Consider the following 19,336-nt stretch of genomic DNA (forward strand, 5'->3'; position numbering starts at 1 on the left):
GGATGGGGGGTGCACAGCTGTTGGAACAGCACTGTTCAGGCTGTTCTTCCTGTTCTATTCTTTATTCCGCTATTCTGATTCTGTAGTTCTAGTTCCGTCGTCTTTTGATCTCTAAATTCTTTCTGTCTTTCTTTGATCTGTGTTTTCAGATTGATCTTTTTTTCTGTTTTCATGTTCTGAACTCTCCTTGTTCTTCAGGCACCTCCCTCTGATAAGAGAAATAAATCTGTACTGCTGTTATCTGAAAACAGCCCCTCCTCCCCCTGCTTTCTGTCATGGATCTTTCTTTGCTTCCTTCTTTACTGCACTGTACTATACTGCACTGTAAACCACTATACTGTACTATACTGCACTGTAAACCACTACTGTACTATACTGCACTGTACTCCACTATACTGCACTGTACTGTACTGTGCACCACTATCCTGTGCACCACTACTGTGCACCACTGTACTGTGCACCACTGTACTATACTCCACAAAACTATACTGTACTCCACAATACTATTCTGTACTATTCTCCACAATACTATACTGTACTCCACAACTATACTGTACTCCACAATACTATTCTGTACTATACTCCACAATACTATACTGTACTCCACAATACTATTCTGTACTATACGACGCACTACTATTCTGTACTCCACAATGCTATACTGAACCATGCAATACTATACTACCATGCACTACTATACTACCATGCACTACTATACTACCATGCAATACTATACTACCATACTATACTGTACTCTGCAATACTATACTACCATAGTGTACTCTGCAAAACTATAATACCATACTATACTGTACTCTGCAATACTATACTACCATGCAATAATATCTGACCACATACTGTACATCTTTCACTCCTGTGTAAAATATCTGAGTTCTCTCTGCTGTTAGATGTGTAGATGTAGTAATGAGATGGTAATTGTTACCGAGACGGCTGTAGAGACACCTGTTACTGAGACGGCTGTAGAGACACCTGTTACCGAGACGGCTGTAGAGACACCTGTTACCGAGACGGCTGTAGAGACACCTGTTACCGAGACGGCTGTAGAGACACCTGTTACCGAGACGGCTGTAGAGTCACCTGTTACCGAGACGGCTGTAGAGACACCTGTTACCGAGACGGCTGTAGAGACACCTGTTACCGAGACGGCTGTAGAGACACCTGTTACCGAGACGGCTGTAGAGACACCTGTTACCGAGACGGCTGTAGAGACACCTGTTACCGAGACGGCTGTAGAGACACCTGTTACTGAGACAGATGCTACTAACTCTACAGATGGGGTAGGCAACTTGATTCAGCCATGCGCCGATTTCTGTCGGAGTGGATGGCTGGGGGGATCACATCTAAGCCCAGGGCTCCCGTGTGGCGCAGAGGTCTAAGGCAAAGCATCTCAGTGCTAGAGGCTTCACTATAGACCCTGGTTCGATTCCAGGCTGTATCACAACCGGCCGTGATTGGGAGTTCCATAGTGCGGCGCACAATTGGCCCAGCGTCTTCCGGGTTAGAGTTTGGCCGGAGTTGGCCGTCATTGTTATTTTTAAATATTTCTCATTTACAGTCATTCCATACCTTAATTACATTGACACGATCACGTCTCTTTCAAGTGGGAATACTTGAACAGATTTCCTAAATGAAATACAGTTGAAGTGGGAGTTTACATACACCTTAGCCAAATACATTTAAACTCAGTTTTTCCACAATTCCTGACATTCAATCCTAGTACAAATTCACTGTTTTAGGCCAGTTAGGATCACCACTTTATTATAAGACTGTGAAATGTCAGAATAATAGTAGAGAGAATGATTTATTTCAGCTTTTATTTCTTTCATCACATTCCCAGTGGGTCAGAAGTTTACATACACTCAATTAGTATTTGGTAGCATTGCCTTTAAATTGTTTAACCTGGGTCAAACATTTCAGGTAGCCTTCCACAAGCTTCCCACAATAAGTTGGGTGAATTTTGGCCCATTCCTCCTGACAGAGCTGGTGTAACTGAGTCAGGTTTTTAGGCCTCTTTGCTCGCACACGCTTTTTCAGTTCTGCCCACACATATAGGATTGAGGTCGGGCTTTGTGATGGCCACTCCAATACCTTGACTTTGTTGTCCTTAAGCCATTTTGCCACAACTTTGGAAGTATGCTTGGGGTCATTGTCCATTTGGAAGACCCATTTGTGACCAATCTTTAACTTCCTGACTGATGTCTTGAGATGTTGCTTAAATATATCCACGTAATTTTCTTTCCTCATGATGCCATTTATTTTGTGAAGTGCACCAGTCCCTCCTGCAGCAAAGCACCCCCACAACATGATGCTTCCACCCCATGCTTCACGGTTGGGATGGTGTTCTTCGGCTTGCAAGCCTCCCCCTTTTTCCTTTCCTGATGATGGTCATTATGACGAAACAGTTCTATTTTTGTTTCATCAGACCAGAGGACATTTCTCCAAAAAGTACGATCTTTGTCCCCATGTGCAGTTGCAAACCGTAGTCTGGCTTTTTTATGGCGGTTTTGGAGCAGTGGCTTCTTCCTTGGTGAGCGGCCTTTTGGGTTATGTCGATATAGGACTCATTTTACTGTGCATATAGACTCCAACCTAAGTCTATGTAAACTTCCGACTTCAACTGTACATTTCAGCTGAATTCGTGGTAATTTTTTTAATTATCCCCCTCTCCCAAAAACGTTTTGTTGCTGACTCCTACTCTACAGTGGCAAGAAAAAGTATGTGAACCCTTTGGAATTATCTGGAGTTTTGCATAAATTGGTCATACAATTATATTTGATCTTCATCTAAGTCACAACAATAGACAAACATAGTCTGCTTAAACTAATAACACACAAATTATTGTATTTTTCTTTCTATATTGAATACATCATTTAAACATTCACAGTGTAGGTTGGAAAAAGTATGTGAACCCCTAGGCCAATGACTTCTCCAAAAGCTAATTGGAGTCAGGAGTCAGCAAACCTGGAGTCCAATCAATGAGACCAGATTGGAGACGTTGGTTAGAGCTGCCTTGCCCTATAAAAAACACTCACAAAATGTGAGTTTGCTATTCACAAGAAGCATTGCCTGATGTGAACCATGCGTCGAATTAAAGAGATCTCAGAAGACCCAAGATTAAGAATTGTTGACTTGCATAAAGCTGGAAAGGGTTAAAGAAGTATCTCTAAAAGTCTTGATGTTCATCAGTCCACGGTAAGACAAATAGTCTATAAATGGAGAAAGTTCAGCACTGTTGCTACTCTCCCTAGGAGTGACCGTCCTGCAAAGATGATTGCAAGAGCACAGCGCAGAATGCTCAATGAGGTTAAGAAGAATCCTAGAGTGTCAGCTAAAGACTTACAGAAATCTCTGGAACATGCTAACATCTCTGTTGACGAGTCTACAATACGTTAAAAACTAAACAAGAATGGTGTTCATGGGAGGACACCACGGAAGAAGCCACTGCTGTCCAAAAAAAAAAAAACATTTCTGCTCGTCTGAAGTTCGCAAAAGAGCATCTGGATGCTCCACAGCGCTACTGGCAAAATATTCTGTGGACAGATGAAACTACAGTTGAGTTGTTTGGAAGGAACACACCACACTGTGTGGAGGAAAAAAGGCCCAGCACACCAACATCAAAACCTCATCCCAACTTTAAAGTATGGTGGAGGGAGCATCATGGTTTGAGGCTGCCTCAGGACCTGGACAGCTTGCTATTATCGACGGGAAAATGAATTCCCAAGTTTATCAAGACATTTTGCAGGAGAATGTTAGGCTATCTGTCCGCCAATTGAAGCTCAACAGAAATTGGTTGATGCAACAGGACAACGACCCAAAACAAAGTAGTAAATCAACAACAGAAGAAAATACACCTTCTGGAGTGGCCCAGTCAGAGTCCTGACCTCAACCCGATTGAGTTGCTGTGGCCTGACCTCAAGAGAGTAGTTCACACCAGACATCCCAAGAATATTACTGAACTGAAACAGTTTTGTAAAGAAGAATGATCCAAAATTCCTCCTGACCGTTGTGCAGGTCTGATCCGCAACTAGAGAAAATGTTTGGTTGAGGTTATTACTGCCAAAGGAGGGTCAACCAGTTATTAAATCCAAGGGTTCACATACTTTCCCACCCTGCACTGTGAATGTTTCCACGGTGTGTTCAATAAAGACATGAAAACATATTGTTTGTGTGTTATTAGTTTAAGCAGTCTGTGTTTGTCTATTATTGTGACCTAGATGAAGATCAGATCAAATTTGATCACCAATTTATGCAGAAATCCAGGTAATTCCAAAGGGTTCACATACCTTTTCTTGCCACTGTACTTACCTCAGTCAATGTGCTGTTTGGAGGAATAAGACTTGCAGCACGACAATTCCCAGTCCACTTTCTGTAAGTGGTGGTATAATCACAGAGAGATAAGGGAGCAATCCTCGCAATGATTTTACCATTATGCTCCTTACATTTAAAAATGCACACAGAACTCCCTCGATGATGATGATAATGACAATGTCAGCCACTGCTGTCACTTTACCTCTTCTGAGTCACCGTGGTAACCCTATAGCGACTGGTTTTTAAGAGAGTGTGTTTTTCTCCCCAGCATCAAGCGCCTCTCTGTCACCTGCTAAGGCCCAGACCCAGACAGCAGCAGACAAACCTGATGGTGAGTCTCTGCAGTTCAGAGTTCAAATGACAGGTTCTGGTAATTATAACATAAATCAAAGCCTTTTATTTATTAGTTAGATGCATTATAACATGTTATAAGCTTTGAAATATGTATTATAGCACATACTATAAGCATAGTAATACATTGTAACACGTGCTATAAGCATTCATACATTCCCATGGTTCCTTATAAGATACTATAGGAGTCTCCCTGTTGAATGCGTTGCATTAATACATTTCTCTGGGTTCTCCAGCCTCTAAGACTCTAGCTCCAGTCAAGGCTGGTCCTCTGGTACGTCCTCCGTGGGTGACCGACCCAGGGTTCGCTGATCGTTACGCCCCAGACAAGACCAGTACGGTTCTGACCCAGCACAGACAGCCGGCCCAGCCTACGCCCATGCAGAACCACTCCTCTATCTTACAGGCAGCTCAGCAGGCACCCGAGGACAGCGGAAGGAACCCTCTCTGTGGAGCCTGCAACAAGATTATTAGGTGGGAACCCTAGGACTGTACTGCCCCCTGTCTGTTAGATGAATAACGGCAAGGCTTTTAATACTGCCCCCTGTCTGTTAGATTAATAATGGCAAGGCCTTTATTTACTACTGCCCTGTGTCTGTTAGATTAATAACGGCAAGGCCTTTATTTACTGCTGCCCCCTGTCTGTTAGATTAATAAGTGCAAGGCCTTTATTTACTGCTGCCCCCTGTCTGTTAGATTAATAATGGCAAGGCATTTATTTAATACTGCCCCCTGTCTGTTAGATTAATAATGGCAAGGCATTTATTTACTACTGCCCCCTGTCTGTTTGATTAATAATGGCAAGGCCTTTATTTACTACTGCCCCCTGTCTGTTTGATTAATAATGGCAAGGCCTTTATTTACTACTGCCCACTGTCTGTTATATCTATAAACACTAGTGACTAGAGTCAGCCAAGCCTGAAATATCACCCAATTCTTAATATATTGCTTCTTTTAAAAAAAATCTAAACTCTGAATGAAAAAGTAGCCCCATTATCAGGTCAATACCACAACTGCTGTTCCTTACATCAGTCCTATATGGAAAAAGTAGTGTACTATAGAGAGGATAAACTCCATAGTCTATCATTTCATAATAGACTAGAATTATTTCATTGAACTGCTGACCATGTTACCTGACCAGGGAATACTCTTGGTCTTTATATAACGTCATTATTCTTTAGAAAAAAACCGTTCTCTCTTGAACTGGAATGACCCGACACTGTTAGATTAATGACCATCTGACGGTTAAGTGGATACATACAGTAAGTCATGTCAGTGACGATAGGATCACTATTTTCCATTTAAAAGAGAGAGCTGTGTCTTAACAGACAACAGTAGAAACCTCTGTTACTTCCAGCTGGGCTTAACTAGCTGGTGTTTTCTGTGTGTGTGTGTGTGTGTGTGTGTGTGTGTGTGTGTGTGTGTGTGTGTGTGTGTGTGTGTGTGTGTGTGTGTGTGTGTGTGTGTGTGTGTGTGTGTGTGTGTAGGGGCCGGTACCTGGTGGCGCTGGGTCAGTCCTGGCATCCAGAAGAGTTCCAGTGTTCCCAGTGTAAGGTGATGTTGGATGAGGGAGGATTCTTTGAGGAGAGGGGCTCAGTTTTCTGCACCAAGTGTTATGATAACCGATACGCTCCCAACTGTGCCAAATGCAAGAAGACGATCATAGGGGTAAGATCTGTCTTTCTACCATCATCCATGATAATATGGTTTAATTTAAAATGTAATCTTTATTTCAAATCAAATACAATTTTATTTGTCACATGCGCCGAATACAACAGTATTTAATATATATTTACTATAAGGTGTAGACCTCACCGTGAAATGCTGCCTATACAAGCCCTTAACCAACAATGCAGTTTTAAGGAAAATAAGAGTCAATGTGGAGGCTATATACTGGGTGTTACGGTACAGAGTCAATGTGGAGGCTATATATAGGGGCTTCCGGTACCGAGTCAATGTGCTGGTTAGTCTAGGTTATTGAGGTAATTTGTACATGTAGGTAGGGGTAAAGTAACTATGCATAGATAATAAACAGCAAGTAGCAGCAGTGTAAACAAAAGATGTTAAGGAGCCTTTTGGACCAAGACTTGGCGCTCTGGTACCGCTTGACATAGAGAGAATAGTCTATGACGAGGATGGCTGGAGTCTTTGACAATTTTTAGAGCCTTCCTCTGATGGAAGGAAGCTTGGCTCCAGTGATGTACTGGGCCGTACGCATTACCCTCTGTAGCCATACCAGGCTGTGATGAAACCCGTCAGGATGCTCTCGATGTTGCATTTGTAGAACTTTTTGAGGATCAGGGGACCCATGCCAAATCTTTTCAGTCTCCTGAGGGAGAATAGGCAATGTCATGCCCTCTTCACGACTGTCTTGGTGTGTTTGGACTATGATAGTTTGTTGGTGATGTGGACTCCAAGGAACTTGAAGCTCTCCACCTGCTCCACATCAGCCCCGTCGATGTGAATGGGAGCGTCATAGGCCCTCCTTTTCCTGTAGTCCACGATCAGCTCCTTTGTCTTGCTCACATTGAGGGAGAGGTTGTTGACCTGGCACCACACTGCAGGTCTCTGACCTCCTCCCTATAGGTTGTCATCATTATCGGTGGCCAGACCGTTGTGTCGTCGGCAAAGTTAATGATGGTGTTGGAGTTGTGCTTGGCCACGCAGTCGTGGGTGAACAGGGAGTATAGGAGGGGACCAAGCACGCACCCCTGAGGGTCCCCTGTGTTGGCGAGCAGCGTGGCAGACGTGTTGTTGCCTACCCTTATCACTTGAGGGCGGCCCGTCAGTAAGTCAAGCATCCAGTTGCGGAGAGAGATGTTTAGTCGTAGGGTCTTTAGCTTAGTGACGGGAATGAACTACAAAAATCTCTAAAACTGGAAACACTTATCTGCCTCACTAGCTTTAAGCACCAGCTGTCAGAGCAGCTCACAGATTACTGCACCTGTACATAGCCCATCTATAATTTAGCCCAAACAACTACCTCTTCCCCTACTGTATTTATTTATTTATTTTGCTCCTTTGCACCCCATTATTTATATTTCTACTTTGCACTTTCTTCCACTACAAATCTACCATTCCAGTGATTTACTTGCTATATTGTATTTACTTCGCCACCATGGCCTTTTTTGCCTTTACCTCCCGTATCTCACCTCATTTGCTCACTTTGTATATAGACATATTTTTCTACTATATTATTAACTGTGTGTTTGTTTTACTCCATGTGTAACTGTTGTGTGTGTCAAACAGCTTTGCTTTATCTTGGCCAGGTCGCAATTGTAAATGAGAACTTGTTCTCAACTTGCCTACCTGGTTAAATAAAGGTGAAATAAATACGTTTAAAAACGTGATGAGCTTTAAGGGCACTTTGGTGTTGAGTTCTGAGCTGTAGTCAATGAACAGCATTCACACATAGGTGTTCCTTTTGTCCAGGTGTGAAAGGGCAGTGTGGCGTGAAATAGAAATTGCGTTATCTGTGGATCTGTTGGGCCGGTATGTGAATTGGAGTGGGTCTAGGGTTTCTGGGACGATGCTGTTGATGTGAGTCATGACCAGCCTTTCAATGCATTTCATGGCTACAGATGTAAGTTCTACGGGGTGGTAATCATTTGGGCAGGTCACCTTCACTTCCTTGGGCATAGGGACTATGGTAGTCTGCTTGAAACATGTAGGCATTACAGACTCGGTCAGGGAGAGTTTGAAAATGTCAGTGAAGACACTTGCCAGCGGGTCAGCTCATGCTCTGAATACACGTCCTGGTGATCCATCTGGCCCTGCGGCCTTGTGAAAGTTAACCTATTTAAAGGTCTTACTCCCATCGGCTACGGAGAGCGTGATCACACAGTCGTCGGGAACAGCTGGTGCTCTCATGCATGCTTCAGTGTTGCTTGCCTCGAAGCACGCAGAGAGGTCATCTCGTCTGGTAGGCTCGTGTCACTGGTCAGCTCACGGCTGGGCTTCCCTTTTGTAGTCCGTAATAGTTTGCAAACCCACACCCGACGAGCGTCATAGCCAGTGTAGTCGGATTCAATCTTAGTCCTGTATTGACGCTATGCCTGTTTGATGGTTCGTCGGAGGGTATATCGGGTTAGTGTCCCGCTCCTTGAAAGTGCCAGCTCTACCCTTTAACTCAGTGCGGATGTTGCCTGTAATCCATGGCTTCTGGTTGGGGTATGTACATACGCTCACTGTGGGGACGACATCCTCAATGCACTTATTGATGAAGCCGGTGACTGATGTGGTATACCCCTCAATGCTTATTGGATGAATACCGGAACCTATTCCTGTCTGTGATAGCAAAACAGGCCTGTAGCTTAGCCTCTGTCATCTGACCTCTTCCGTATTGAGCGAGTCATCGGTACTTCCTGCTTTAGTTTTTGAATCAGGAGGATAGAATTATGGCCAGATTTGCCAAATGGAGGGCTTTGTATGCGTCTCTGTGTGTGTGGAGTAAAGGTGGTCTAGAGTTTTTTTTTTTTCTCTGGTTGCACATTTAACATGCTGGTAGAAATAGTTTTAAGTTTTCCTGCATTAAAACCCCCGGCCACTAGGATCGCTGCCTCTGGATTTGCTTTTTCTTGTTTGCTTATGGCCCTTATACAGCTCGCTCAGTGCGGTCTTAGTGCCAGCATTGGTTTGTGGTGGTAAATAGATAGCTAGGAAACACACATATATATATATATATATATATATATATATATATATATATATATATATATATATATATGAAAACTCTCTTGGTAAATAGTGTGGTCTACAGCTTGTCATGAGGTACTCTACCTCAGGCGATCAAAACCTTGAGGTTTCTTTTAATATTAGATTTCGCGGAGCAGCTGTTATTGACAAATAGACACAGACCATGAACCCATGTCTTACCGGAGGTAGCTGTTCTGTCTTGCCGATGCATGGAAAACCCAGCCAACTAGGTTCTTATTGACAAATAATGGCCTACCAACAGCCAAGAGTCTTCCTGTGGGGACGGAGGCTGGGATAAAAAAAAATAGGACAAACACTCCAAGACGAGAGGAATGTGGACCACAAGCTAGTTTAGCAGGACACAATCTACCTGGTAAGCTGGAGGCCTGACTCCCTTTCCTTCCTTCCTTCCTTCCTTCCTTCCTTCCTTCCTTCCTTCCTTCCTTCCTTCCTTCCTTCCTTCCTTCCTTCCTTCCTTCCTTCCTTCCTTCCTTCCTTCCTTCCTTCCTTCCTTCCTTCCTTCCTTCCTTCCTTCCTCTGTTTAGGATATCATGCATGCTCTGAAGATGACCTACCATGTCCAGTGTTTCATGTGTGCTGCCTGTAAGAGCCCCATCAGAAACCAGGCCTTCTATATGGAGGAGGGAGAACCTTACTGTGAGAGAGGTGAGGCCATAGACTGTTGAGGTTCGAACTTTTCAAATCAAAACAGAGGGAAAAGTGTTGTGAGGTTAGAGAAATATTGAGTTAAAGTACATGTACTACACATTCACAGCCTTTGGTGTGGACAGATTGTCCCGGTGTCGCTCCATCCATAGCTACTGCTTCTGTAAATGATGACTTCATATGGGAGCATCTACTTAACTTTTATGTTATGTGTTTGTCTATTGGTTAATAAACTCAGCAACAAAAAAAAAAGAAACGTCCCTTTTTTCAGGACCCTGTCTTTCAAAGATAATTAGTAACAATCCATATAACTAAACAGATCTTCAATGTAAAGGGTTTAAACACTGTTTCCTATGCTTGTTCAATGAACCATAAACAATTAATGAACATACACCTGTGGAACGGTCGTTAAGACACTAACAGCTTACAGACGGTAGGCAATTAAGGTCAAAGTTATGAAAACTTAGGACGCTAAAAGAGGCCTTTCTACTGACTCTGAAAAACACCAAAAGAAAGATGCCCAGGGTCCCTGCTCATCTGCGTGAACGTGCCTTAGACATGCTGCACGGAGGCATGAGGACTGCAGATGTGGCCAGGGCAATAAATTGCAATGTCCGTACTGTGAGACGCCTAAGACAGCGCTACAGGGAGACAGGACGGACAGCTGATCGTCCTCGCAGTGGCAGACCATGTGTAACAACACCTGCACAGGATCGGTACATCCGAATATCACACCTGCGGGACAGGTACAGGATGGCAACAACAACTGCTCAAGTTACACTAGGAACGCACAATCCCTCCATCAGTGCTCAGACTGTCTGCAATAGGCTGAGAGAGGCTGGACTGAGGGCTTGTAGGCCTGTTGTAAGGCAGGTCCTCACCTGACATCACCGGCAACAACGTCGCCTATGGGCACAAACCCACCGTCGCTGGACCAGACAGGACTGGCAAAAAGTACTCTTCACTTACGAGTCGTGGTTTTGTCTCACCAAGGGTGATGGTCAGATTTGTTTATCCGCCAATGAATGAGCATTACACCGAGGCCTGTACTCCGGAGCGGGATTCATTTGGAGCTGGAGGGTCCGTCATGGTCTGAGGCGGTGTGTCAAGGCATCATCGGACTGAGCTTGTTGTCATTGCAGGCAATCTCAACGCTGTGCGTTAGAGGGAAGACATCCTCCTCCCTCATGTGGTACCCTTCCTGCAGGCTCATCCTGACATGACCCTCCAGCATGACAATGCCACCAGCCATACTGCTCGTTCAGTTTATGCCTCAGTTGTTGAATCTTGTTATGTTCCTACAAATATTTTGCTGAAAATAAATGCAATTGACAGTGAGAGGATGTTTCTTTTTTTGCTGAGTTTATAAATGGAGCTTCTGCTTTCTCTATTGTGCTGCTTTGGTTTCATGGGTCATAACACATCTCTCAACACAGACACATGCTGTCTCTCTCACACACTTCCGCACGCGGCTCTGGAGTGGGTTGTTTTGTTATCAGAGGGAGTACTCAGAATAATGCCTTCAGCGTTGATAAACATTCTGCCACCTCAGCACCTGGGATTGTCCTGCTCTCTCTCTCTCTCTCTCTCACTCACTCACTCACTCACTCACTCACTCACTCACTCACTCACTCACTCACTCACTCACTCACTCAAACAATCGCTCTGAGTACTGTCTCTTTCTTCAAGTCCCTGAGATGGGGAAAAGAAAATGGGGACAATCTGTGGAGCGATCTGCCCTCCTCCTCTCTGTCATCCCTTCCCTACACTCAGGGACATCACTGATGTCATCCCTTCATTTCTTTCTGTTTTCTTCATTTATCCGCTGATGATTCTCAAGACAAAACCTTACTGGGAAAACCTTTTGCTGATAAATATGGTAACTCTGGGGAGGCAGGTAGCCTAGTGGTTAGAGCGTTGGGCCAGTAACCAAAAGGTTGCTAGATCGAATCCCAAAGCTGACGAGGTACAAATCTGTCGCTCTGTCCCTGAACAAGGCAGTTAACCCACTGTTCCTAGACCGTCATTGAAAATAAGAATTTGTTCTTAAACTGACTTGCCTAGTTAAATAAAGGTTAAATAAAAAATAAACTCTCAACCTTTCTTTCTCCTCTTACCCCCTCCCTCTGTCTCTCCTCAACCCCCCTTCTCTCCCTGCAGATTATGAGAAGATGTTTGGTACTAAGTGTCATGGCTGTGACTTTAAGATCGATGCTGGGGACCGCTTCCTAGAGGCCTTGGGATACAGCTGGCACGACACCTGCTTCGTCTGTGCTGTAAGTCACTCTCCTGATTCACCTGGACCTCTGTCTACCTCACGTCTCTACCTGTCTGTCCTGATTCACCTGGACCTCTGTCTACCTCACCTTCTACATCTCTCTGTCTGTGATTCACCTGGACCTCTGTCTACCTCACGTCTCTACCTGTCTGTCCTGATTCACCTGGACCTTTGTCTACCTCACCTCTATCTACGTACATCTCTACCTGTCTGTTCTGATTCACCTGGACCTCTGTCTACCTCACGTCTCTACCTGTCTGTCCTGATTCACCTGGACCTCTGTCTACCTCACGTCTCTACCTGTCTGTCCTGATTCACCTGGACCTCTGTCTACCTCACCTATCTACATACGTCTCTACCTGTCTGTTCTGATTCACCTGGACCTCTGTCTACCTCACGTCTCTACCTGTCTGTCCTGATTCACCTGGACCTCTGTCTACCTCACGTCTCTACCTGTCTGTTCTGATTCACCTGGACCTCTGTCTACCTCACCTATCTACATACGTCTCTACCTGTCTGTTCTGATTCACCTGGACCTCTGTCTACCTCACGTCTCTACCTGTCTGTCCTGATTCACCTGGACCTCTGTCTACCTCACCTATCTACATACGTCTCTACCTGTCTGTTCTGATTCACCTGGACCTCTGTCTACCTCACCTATCTACATACGTCTCTACCTGTCTGTCCTGATTCACCTGGACCTCTGTCTACCTCACGTCTCTACCTGTCTGTCCTGATTCACCTGGACCTCTGTCTACCTCACGTCTCTACCTGTCTGTCCTGATTCACCTGGACCTCTGTCTACCTCACGTCTCTACCTGTCTGTTATGATTCACCTGGACCTCTGTCTACCTCACGTCTCTACCTGTCTGTCCTGATTCACCTGGACCTCTGTCTACCTCACCTATCTACATACGTCTCTACCTGTCTGTTCTGATTCACCTGGACCTCTGTCTACCTCACCTCTATCTACATACATCTCTACCTGTCTCTCCTGGACCTGGTCCAACCTACATCTCTACCTGTCTCTCCTGGACCTGGTCCAACCTACATCTCTACCTGTCTCTCCTGGACCTGGTCCAACCTACATCTCTACCTGTCTCTCCTGGACCTGGTCCAACCTACATCTCTACCTGTCTCTCCTGGACCTGGTCCAACCTACATCTCTACCTGTCTATCCTGGACCTGGTCCAACCTACATCTCTACCTGTCTCTCCTGGACCTGGTCCAACCTACATCTCTACCTGTCTCTCCTGGACCTGGTCCAACCTACATCTCTACCTGTCTCTCCTGGACCTGGTCCAACCTACGTCTCTACCTGTCTCTCCTGGACCTGGTCCAACCTACGTCTCTACCTGTCTCTCCTGGACCTGGTCCAACCTACATCTCTACCTGTCTCTCCTGGACCTGGTCCAACCTACGTCTCTACCTGTCTCTCCTGGACCTGGTCCAACCTACGTCTCTACCTGTCTCTCCTGGACCTGGTCCAACCTACGTCTCTACCTGTCTCTCCTGGACCTGGTCCAACCTACATCTCTACCTGTCTCTCCTGGACCTGGTCCAACCTACGTCTCTACCTGTCTCTCCTGGACCTGGTCCAACCTACATCTCTACCTGTCTCTCCTGGACCTGGTCCAACCTACGTCTCTACCTGTCTCTCCTGGACCTGGTCCAACCTACGTCTCTACCTGTCTCTCCTGGACCTGGTCCAACCTACATCTCTACCTGTCTCTCCTGGACCTGGTCCAACCTACATCTCTACCTGTCTCTCCTGGACCTGGTCCAACCTACATCTCTACCTGTCTCTCCTGGACCTGGTCCAACCTACATCTCTACCTGTCTCTCCTGGACCTGGTCCAACCTACGTCTCTACCTGTCTCTCCTGGACCTGGTCCAACCTACGTCTCTACCTGTCTCTCCTGGACCTGGTCCAACCTACATCTCTACCTGTCTCTCCTGGACCTGGTCCAACCTACGTCTCTACCTGTCTCTCCTGGACCTGGTCCAACCTACATCTCTACCTGTCTCTCCTGGACCTGGTCCAACCTACATCTCTACCTGTCTCTCCTGGACCTGGTCCAACCTACGTCTCTACCTGTCTCTCCTGGACCTGGTCCAACCTACATCTCTACCTGTCTCTCCTGGACCTGGTCCAACCTACGTCTCTACCTGTCTCTCCTGGACCTGGTCCAACCTACGTCTCTACCTGTCTCTCCTGGACCTGGTCCAACCTACGTCTCTACCTGTCTCTCCTGGACCTGGTCCAACCTACGTCTCTACCTGTCTCTCCTGGACCTGGTCCAACCTACGTCTCTACCTGTCTCTCCTGGACCTGGTCCAACCTACGTCTCTACCTGTCTCTCCTGGACCTGGTCCAACCTACATCTCTACCTGTCTCTCCTGGACCTGGTCCAACCTACGTCTCTACCTGTCTCTCCTGGACCTGGTCCAACCTACGTCTCTACCTGTCTCTCCTGGACCTGGTCCAACCTACATCTCTACCTGTCTCTCCTGGACCTGGTCCAACCTACATCTCTACCTGTCTCTCCTGGACCTGGTCCAACCTACATCTCTACCTGTCTCTCCTGGACCTGGTCCAACCTACATCTCTACCTGTCTCTCCTGGACCTGGTCCAACCTACGTCTCTACCTGTCTCTCCTGGACCTGGTCCAACCTACGTCTCTACCTGTCTCTCCTGGACCTGGTCCAACCTACATCTCTACCTGTCTCTCCTGGACCTGGTCCAACCTACGTCTCTACCTGTCTCTCCTGGACCTGGTCCAACCTACATCTCTACCTGTCTCTCCTGGACCTGGTCCAACCTACATCTCTACCTGTCTCTCCTGGACCTGGTCCAACCTACGTCTCTACCTGTCTCTCCTGGACCTGGTCCAACCTACGTCTCTACCTGTCTCTCCTGGACCTGGTCCAACCTACGTCTCTACCTGTCTCTCCTGGACCTGGTCCAACCTACATCTCTACCTGTCTCTCCTGGACCTGGTCCAACCTACGTCTCTACCTGTCTCTCCTGGACCTGGTCCAACCTACATCTCTACCTGTCTCTCCTGGACCTGGTCCAACCTACGTCTCTACCTGTCTCTCCTGGACCTGGTCCAACCTACATCTCTACCTGTCTCTCCTGGACCTGGTCCAACCTACATCTCTACCTGTCTCTCCTGGACCAAGTCCAACCTACATCTCTACCTGTCTCTCCTGGACCTGGTCCAACCTACGTCTCTACCTGTCTCTCCTGGACCTGGTCCAACCTACGTCTCTACCTGTGTCCTGGACCTGGTCCAACCTATGTCTCTACCTGTCTCTCCTGGACCTGGTCCAACCTACGTCTCTACCTGTCTCTCCTGGACCAAGTCCAACTTACGTCTCTACCTGTGTTCTGGACCTGGTCCAACCTACGTCTCTACCTGTGTCCTGGACCTGGTCCAACCTATGTCTCTACCTGTCTCTCCTGGACCTGGTCCAACCTACGTCTCTCCTGGACCTGGTCCAACCTACGTCTCTACCTGTCTCTCCTGGACCTGGTCCAACCTACGTCTCTACCTGTCTCTTCTGGACTTGGTCCAACCTACAGTACGTCTCTACCAGTCTCCGTTCTGTCTCTCGCTCTCTCTAGCTCGCTGTCTCTCTTTCTTCTCTCACCTAACCCCGTGCCTTTCTCCCTCTCTCTCCACATCCCAGTTCTGCCAGATCAACCTCGAAGGAAAGACCTTATACTCTAAGAAGGATAAGCCGCTGTGTAAAGGCCATGCCTTCGCTCCCGTTTGAGAGGGAGAGAGGTGGTTCAGAGGGGACAAGAAACCCTCACCATTCTCTGAACCCTGAAGACCTGTACAGTGGCAGTTACTCTCCACTCCGTTGCAAACCAGACAGCATCAGTGCATCAGATCCTCGCTATCGCTCAGCTACAGACGCGGTTCAACTGTACCTCATCCTTCAACTTCTAATCCCTGGGCTTTCCAAATGCGTCCTGTACTGGCTCCCTTCACTAAGAGTCTAAAGGAATGTAATGTTGACCTTTCAACCTTAACTGCCTAGTTTCTCTACTGTTGTTACTCATAGCAGGTTACTCTAGTATCATATGTAATGGTATAACGAAGTGAGACATTTTTACGATCATGTGTAGTGTTATTACAGACTGAGTAATTTCAAAGCCTTCGCTTCTCTATCTCGTGTATTATCAGTGAATATATTTGTCATTCTCCCCTCTGTGATTGTGATGCTTATAACCACCTGTTGTTCACAAGTCATCCTTTACTCCAGTGTGTGAAGTCCACTGTGTTTGGGCAGTGCCTATTAGTCCTGGTAAAATATCACACTTAGCCCCTTCTAGTCTCTAACCTCGTTCGTTTCACTTTCAAGTGCCTTTTTGAAGTTGAACCAACCATTTTAGTGTGTCGTTTTCTAAGATGTTACATTAACTATCGCTGCACCACCGTCTTCATTTAAAGTACCCTCCTAGTCTCTGGTCTGTTCGGCACCCCTTTATACTGCAGTACTTAAGGTGATTTTAATGGGCACCCTTACTCCAGTACTTAAGGTAATGTACGGGGCCACCTTACCGCATTAATTAAGGTAATAGGAACTCAGTCATGAGGAACTAGTTACTGTACTTTACTGTAATACACTCCCTGACTGCGTTCCAAATGGCGCACCCTATTCCTTATATAGTGCACTAATTTGTATGGGCTCTGGTCAAAAAGTAGTGCACTATAAATGAAATAGCGAGTCCTTTGGGACTCAACCCATATTGCACTAGTCACCATTAAAAACTGTAGAACACTCCATATTGACCCCAGGGACCCATAATGCATCACTTCACGTCAGCTATGTTATTAATTGATTCATGTTAAATCGGAATAGTGCATCATAAAAAAAGGAGTAGCGTTTTGAAGCAGCACTATCCGATGTACGGTATATGGAAATAAACGATGCCTTGTTTACATTGCTGGGGGTCAAATCCAGTTTAAACTATGGAAGTAAACTGTAGCTCTTGAATGGAGAATAAATCTCATGGCCAATTATATTCTAGAAATGTTCTCAATTCAGTTGGAATTGACCCCAACTGTGTGAAGGGATTTGTAGTCATTTTTGTTGTCCTGGGGTTTGTAGTCATTTTTGTTGTCCTGTGATTTGTAGTCATTTGTGTTGTCCTGGGATTTGTAGTCATTGTGTTGTCCTGGGATTTGTAGTCATTCTACACAAGTGACTGTATGGTCTAGGGTTCTATTCAATCCGAATCACGGAAGTTCAGCGTTAGAATGTGATTGAAATGTAAATGTTCCCGCGTTGGCGGAGACTGCGTTCCTGCTAAATGATGTTGGATCAATCCACAAATTACATTCAGAGCGCGCAATCTGTAACATTTCAACGACACATTGAATAGAGCTCATGTTTCACAAGAGACCTGTAAGTACACTGAACCAAAAATATAGATACCACATGCAAAAATTTTAAAGATTTTACTGAGTTACAGTTCATATAAGGAAATCAGTCAATTGAAATAAATAAATTAGGCCCTAATCTATAGATTTCACATGACTGGGCAGGGGTGCAGCCTTGTTTGGGCCTGGGAGGGCATAGGCCCACCCACTGGGGAGCCAGGCCCAGCCACAGAAGGGCTTTATTAAAGACAAATACTCAAGTTTCATCAGATGTCAGGGTGGATGGTCTCAGACGATCCCGCAGGTGAAGAAACCGGATGTGGAGGTCCTGAGCTGGCATGGTTGGCTGGTTGGACGTACTGCCAAATTCTCTAAAAACGACGTTGGAGGCAGCTTCTGGTAGAGAAATTAACATTCAATTCTCTGGCAACAGCTCTGGTGGACAGTCAACATGCCAATTGCACGCTCCCTCAAAACGCAGACATCTGGATGGATTATCTGGCAAAGGAGAAATGTTCAGTAACAAATTTGTGCACATAATTTGAGAGAGATAAGCTTTTTGTGCGTATGGAATATTTCTGGTATATTTTATTTCAACTCATGAAACATGGGACCAACACTTTACATGTTGCGTTTATATTTGTGTTCAGTATAGTTATTTGATGGGTGTGTTTGAAAGGACTGTGTGTTTTGAAACCAAATTATTTTGTAATGTACTGTGTTCGCTGACTAGTGAGATTAGTTCACTTCTGATATGTACTCATTCCTACTTTTGTACACATGATGTCATGACGTCAACCTCTGCTCCAACAACAATTAGGATTATAATAATAGAATACTAACAAATATATATATATGCATTTTACTACACTGCTCAAAAAAATAAAGGGAACAATTAAACAACACAATGTAACTCCAAGTCAATCACACTTCTGTGAAATCAAACTGTCCACTTAGGAAGCAACACTGATTGACAATAAATGTCACATGCTGTTGTGCAAATGGAATAGACAACAGGTGGAAATTATAGGCAATTAGCAAGACACCCCCAATAAAGGAGTGGTTCTGCAGGTGGGGACCACAGACCACTTCTCAGTTCCTATGCTTCCTGGCTGATGTTTTGGTCACTTTTGAATGCTGGCGGTGCTTTCACTCTAGTGGTAGCATGAGACGGAGTCTACAACCCACACAAGTGGCTCAGGTAGTGCAGCTCATCCAGGATGGCACATCAATGCGAGCTGTGGCAAGAAGGTTTGCTGTGTCTGTCAGCGTAGTGTCCAGAGCATGGAGGCGCTACCAGGAGACAGGCCAGTACATCAGGAGACGTGGAGGAGGCCATAGGAGGGCAACAACCCAGCAGCAGGACCGCTACCTCCGCCTTTGTGCAAGGAGGAGCAAGAGAAGCACTGGCAGAGCCCTGCAAAATGACCTCCAGCAGGCCACAAATGTGCATGTGTCTGCTCAAACGGTCAGAAACAGACTCCATGAGGGTCCGACGTCCACAGGTGGGGGTTGTGCTTACACCCCAACACCGTGCAGGACGTTTGGCATTTGCCAGAGAACACCAAGATTGGCAAATTCGCCACTGGCGCCCTGTGCTCTTCACAGATGAAAGCA

General features: G+C 45.8%; 1 protein-coding gene across 1 annotated transcript; it reads left to right on the forward strand.

The window, feature by feature from the left end:
* The first annotated feature begins 9,924 nt into the window (after positions 1-9,924).
* LOC106612302 (PDZ and LIM domain protein 7-like) lies at positions 9,925-18,042 on the forward strand. The gene is made up of 3 exons (XM_014213344.2): positions 9,925-10,041; positions 12,202-12,317; positions 16,017-18,042. Exons 1-3 carry the CDS (start codon positions 9,927-9,929, stop codon positions 16,101-16,103), a joined length of 318 nt encoding a protein of 105 aa, XP_014068819.2. The 5' UTR covers positions 9,925-9,926; the 3' UTR covers positions 16,104-18,042.
* The last annotated feature ends 1,294 nt before the right edge of the window (positions 18,043-19,336 follow it).

Source organism: Salmo salar, chromosome ssa09 (genome assembly GCF_905237065.1).
Source record: "Salmo salar chromosome ssa09, Ssal_v3.1, whole genome shotgun sequence".
In the NCBI taxonomy this organism is placed as follows: Eukaryota; Metazoa; Chordata; class Actinopteri; order Salmoniformes; family Salmonidae; genus Salmo; species Salmo salar.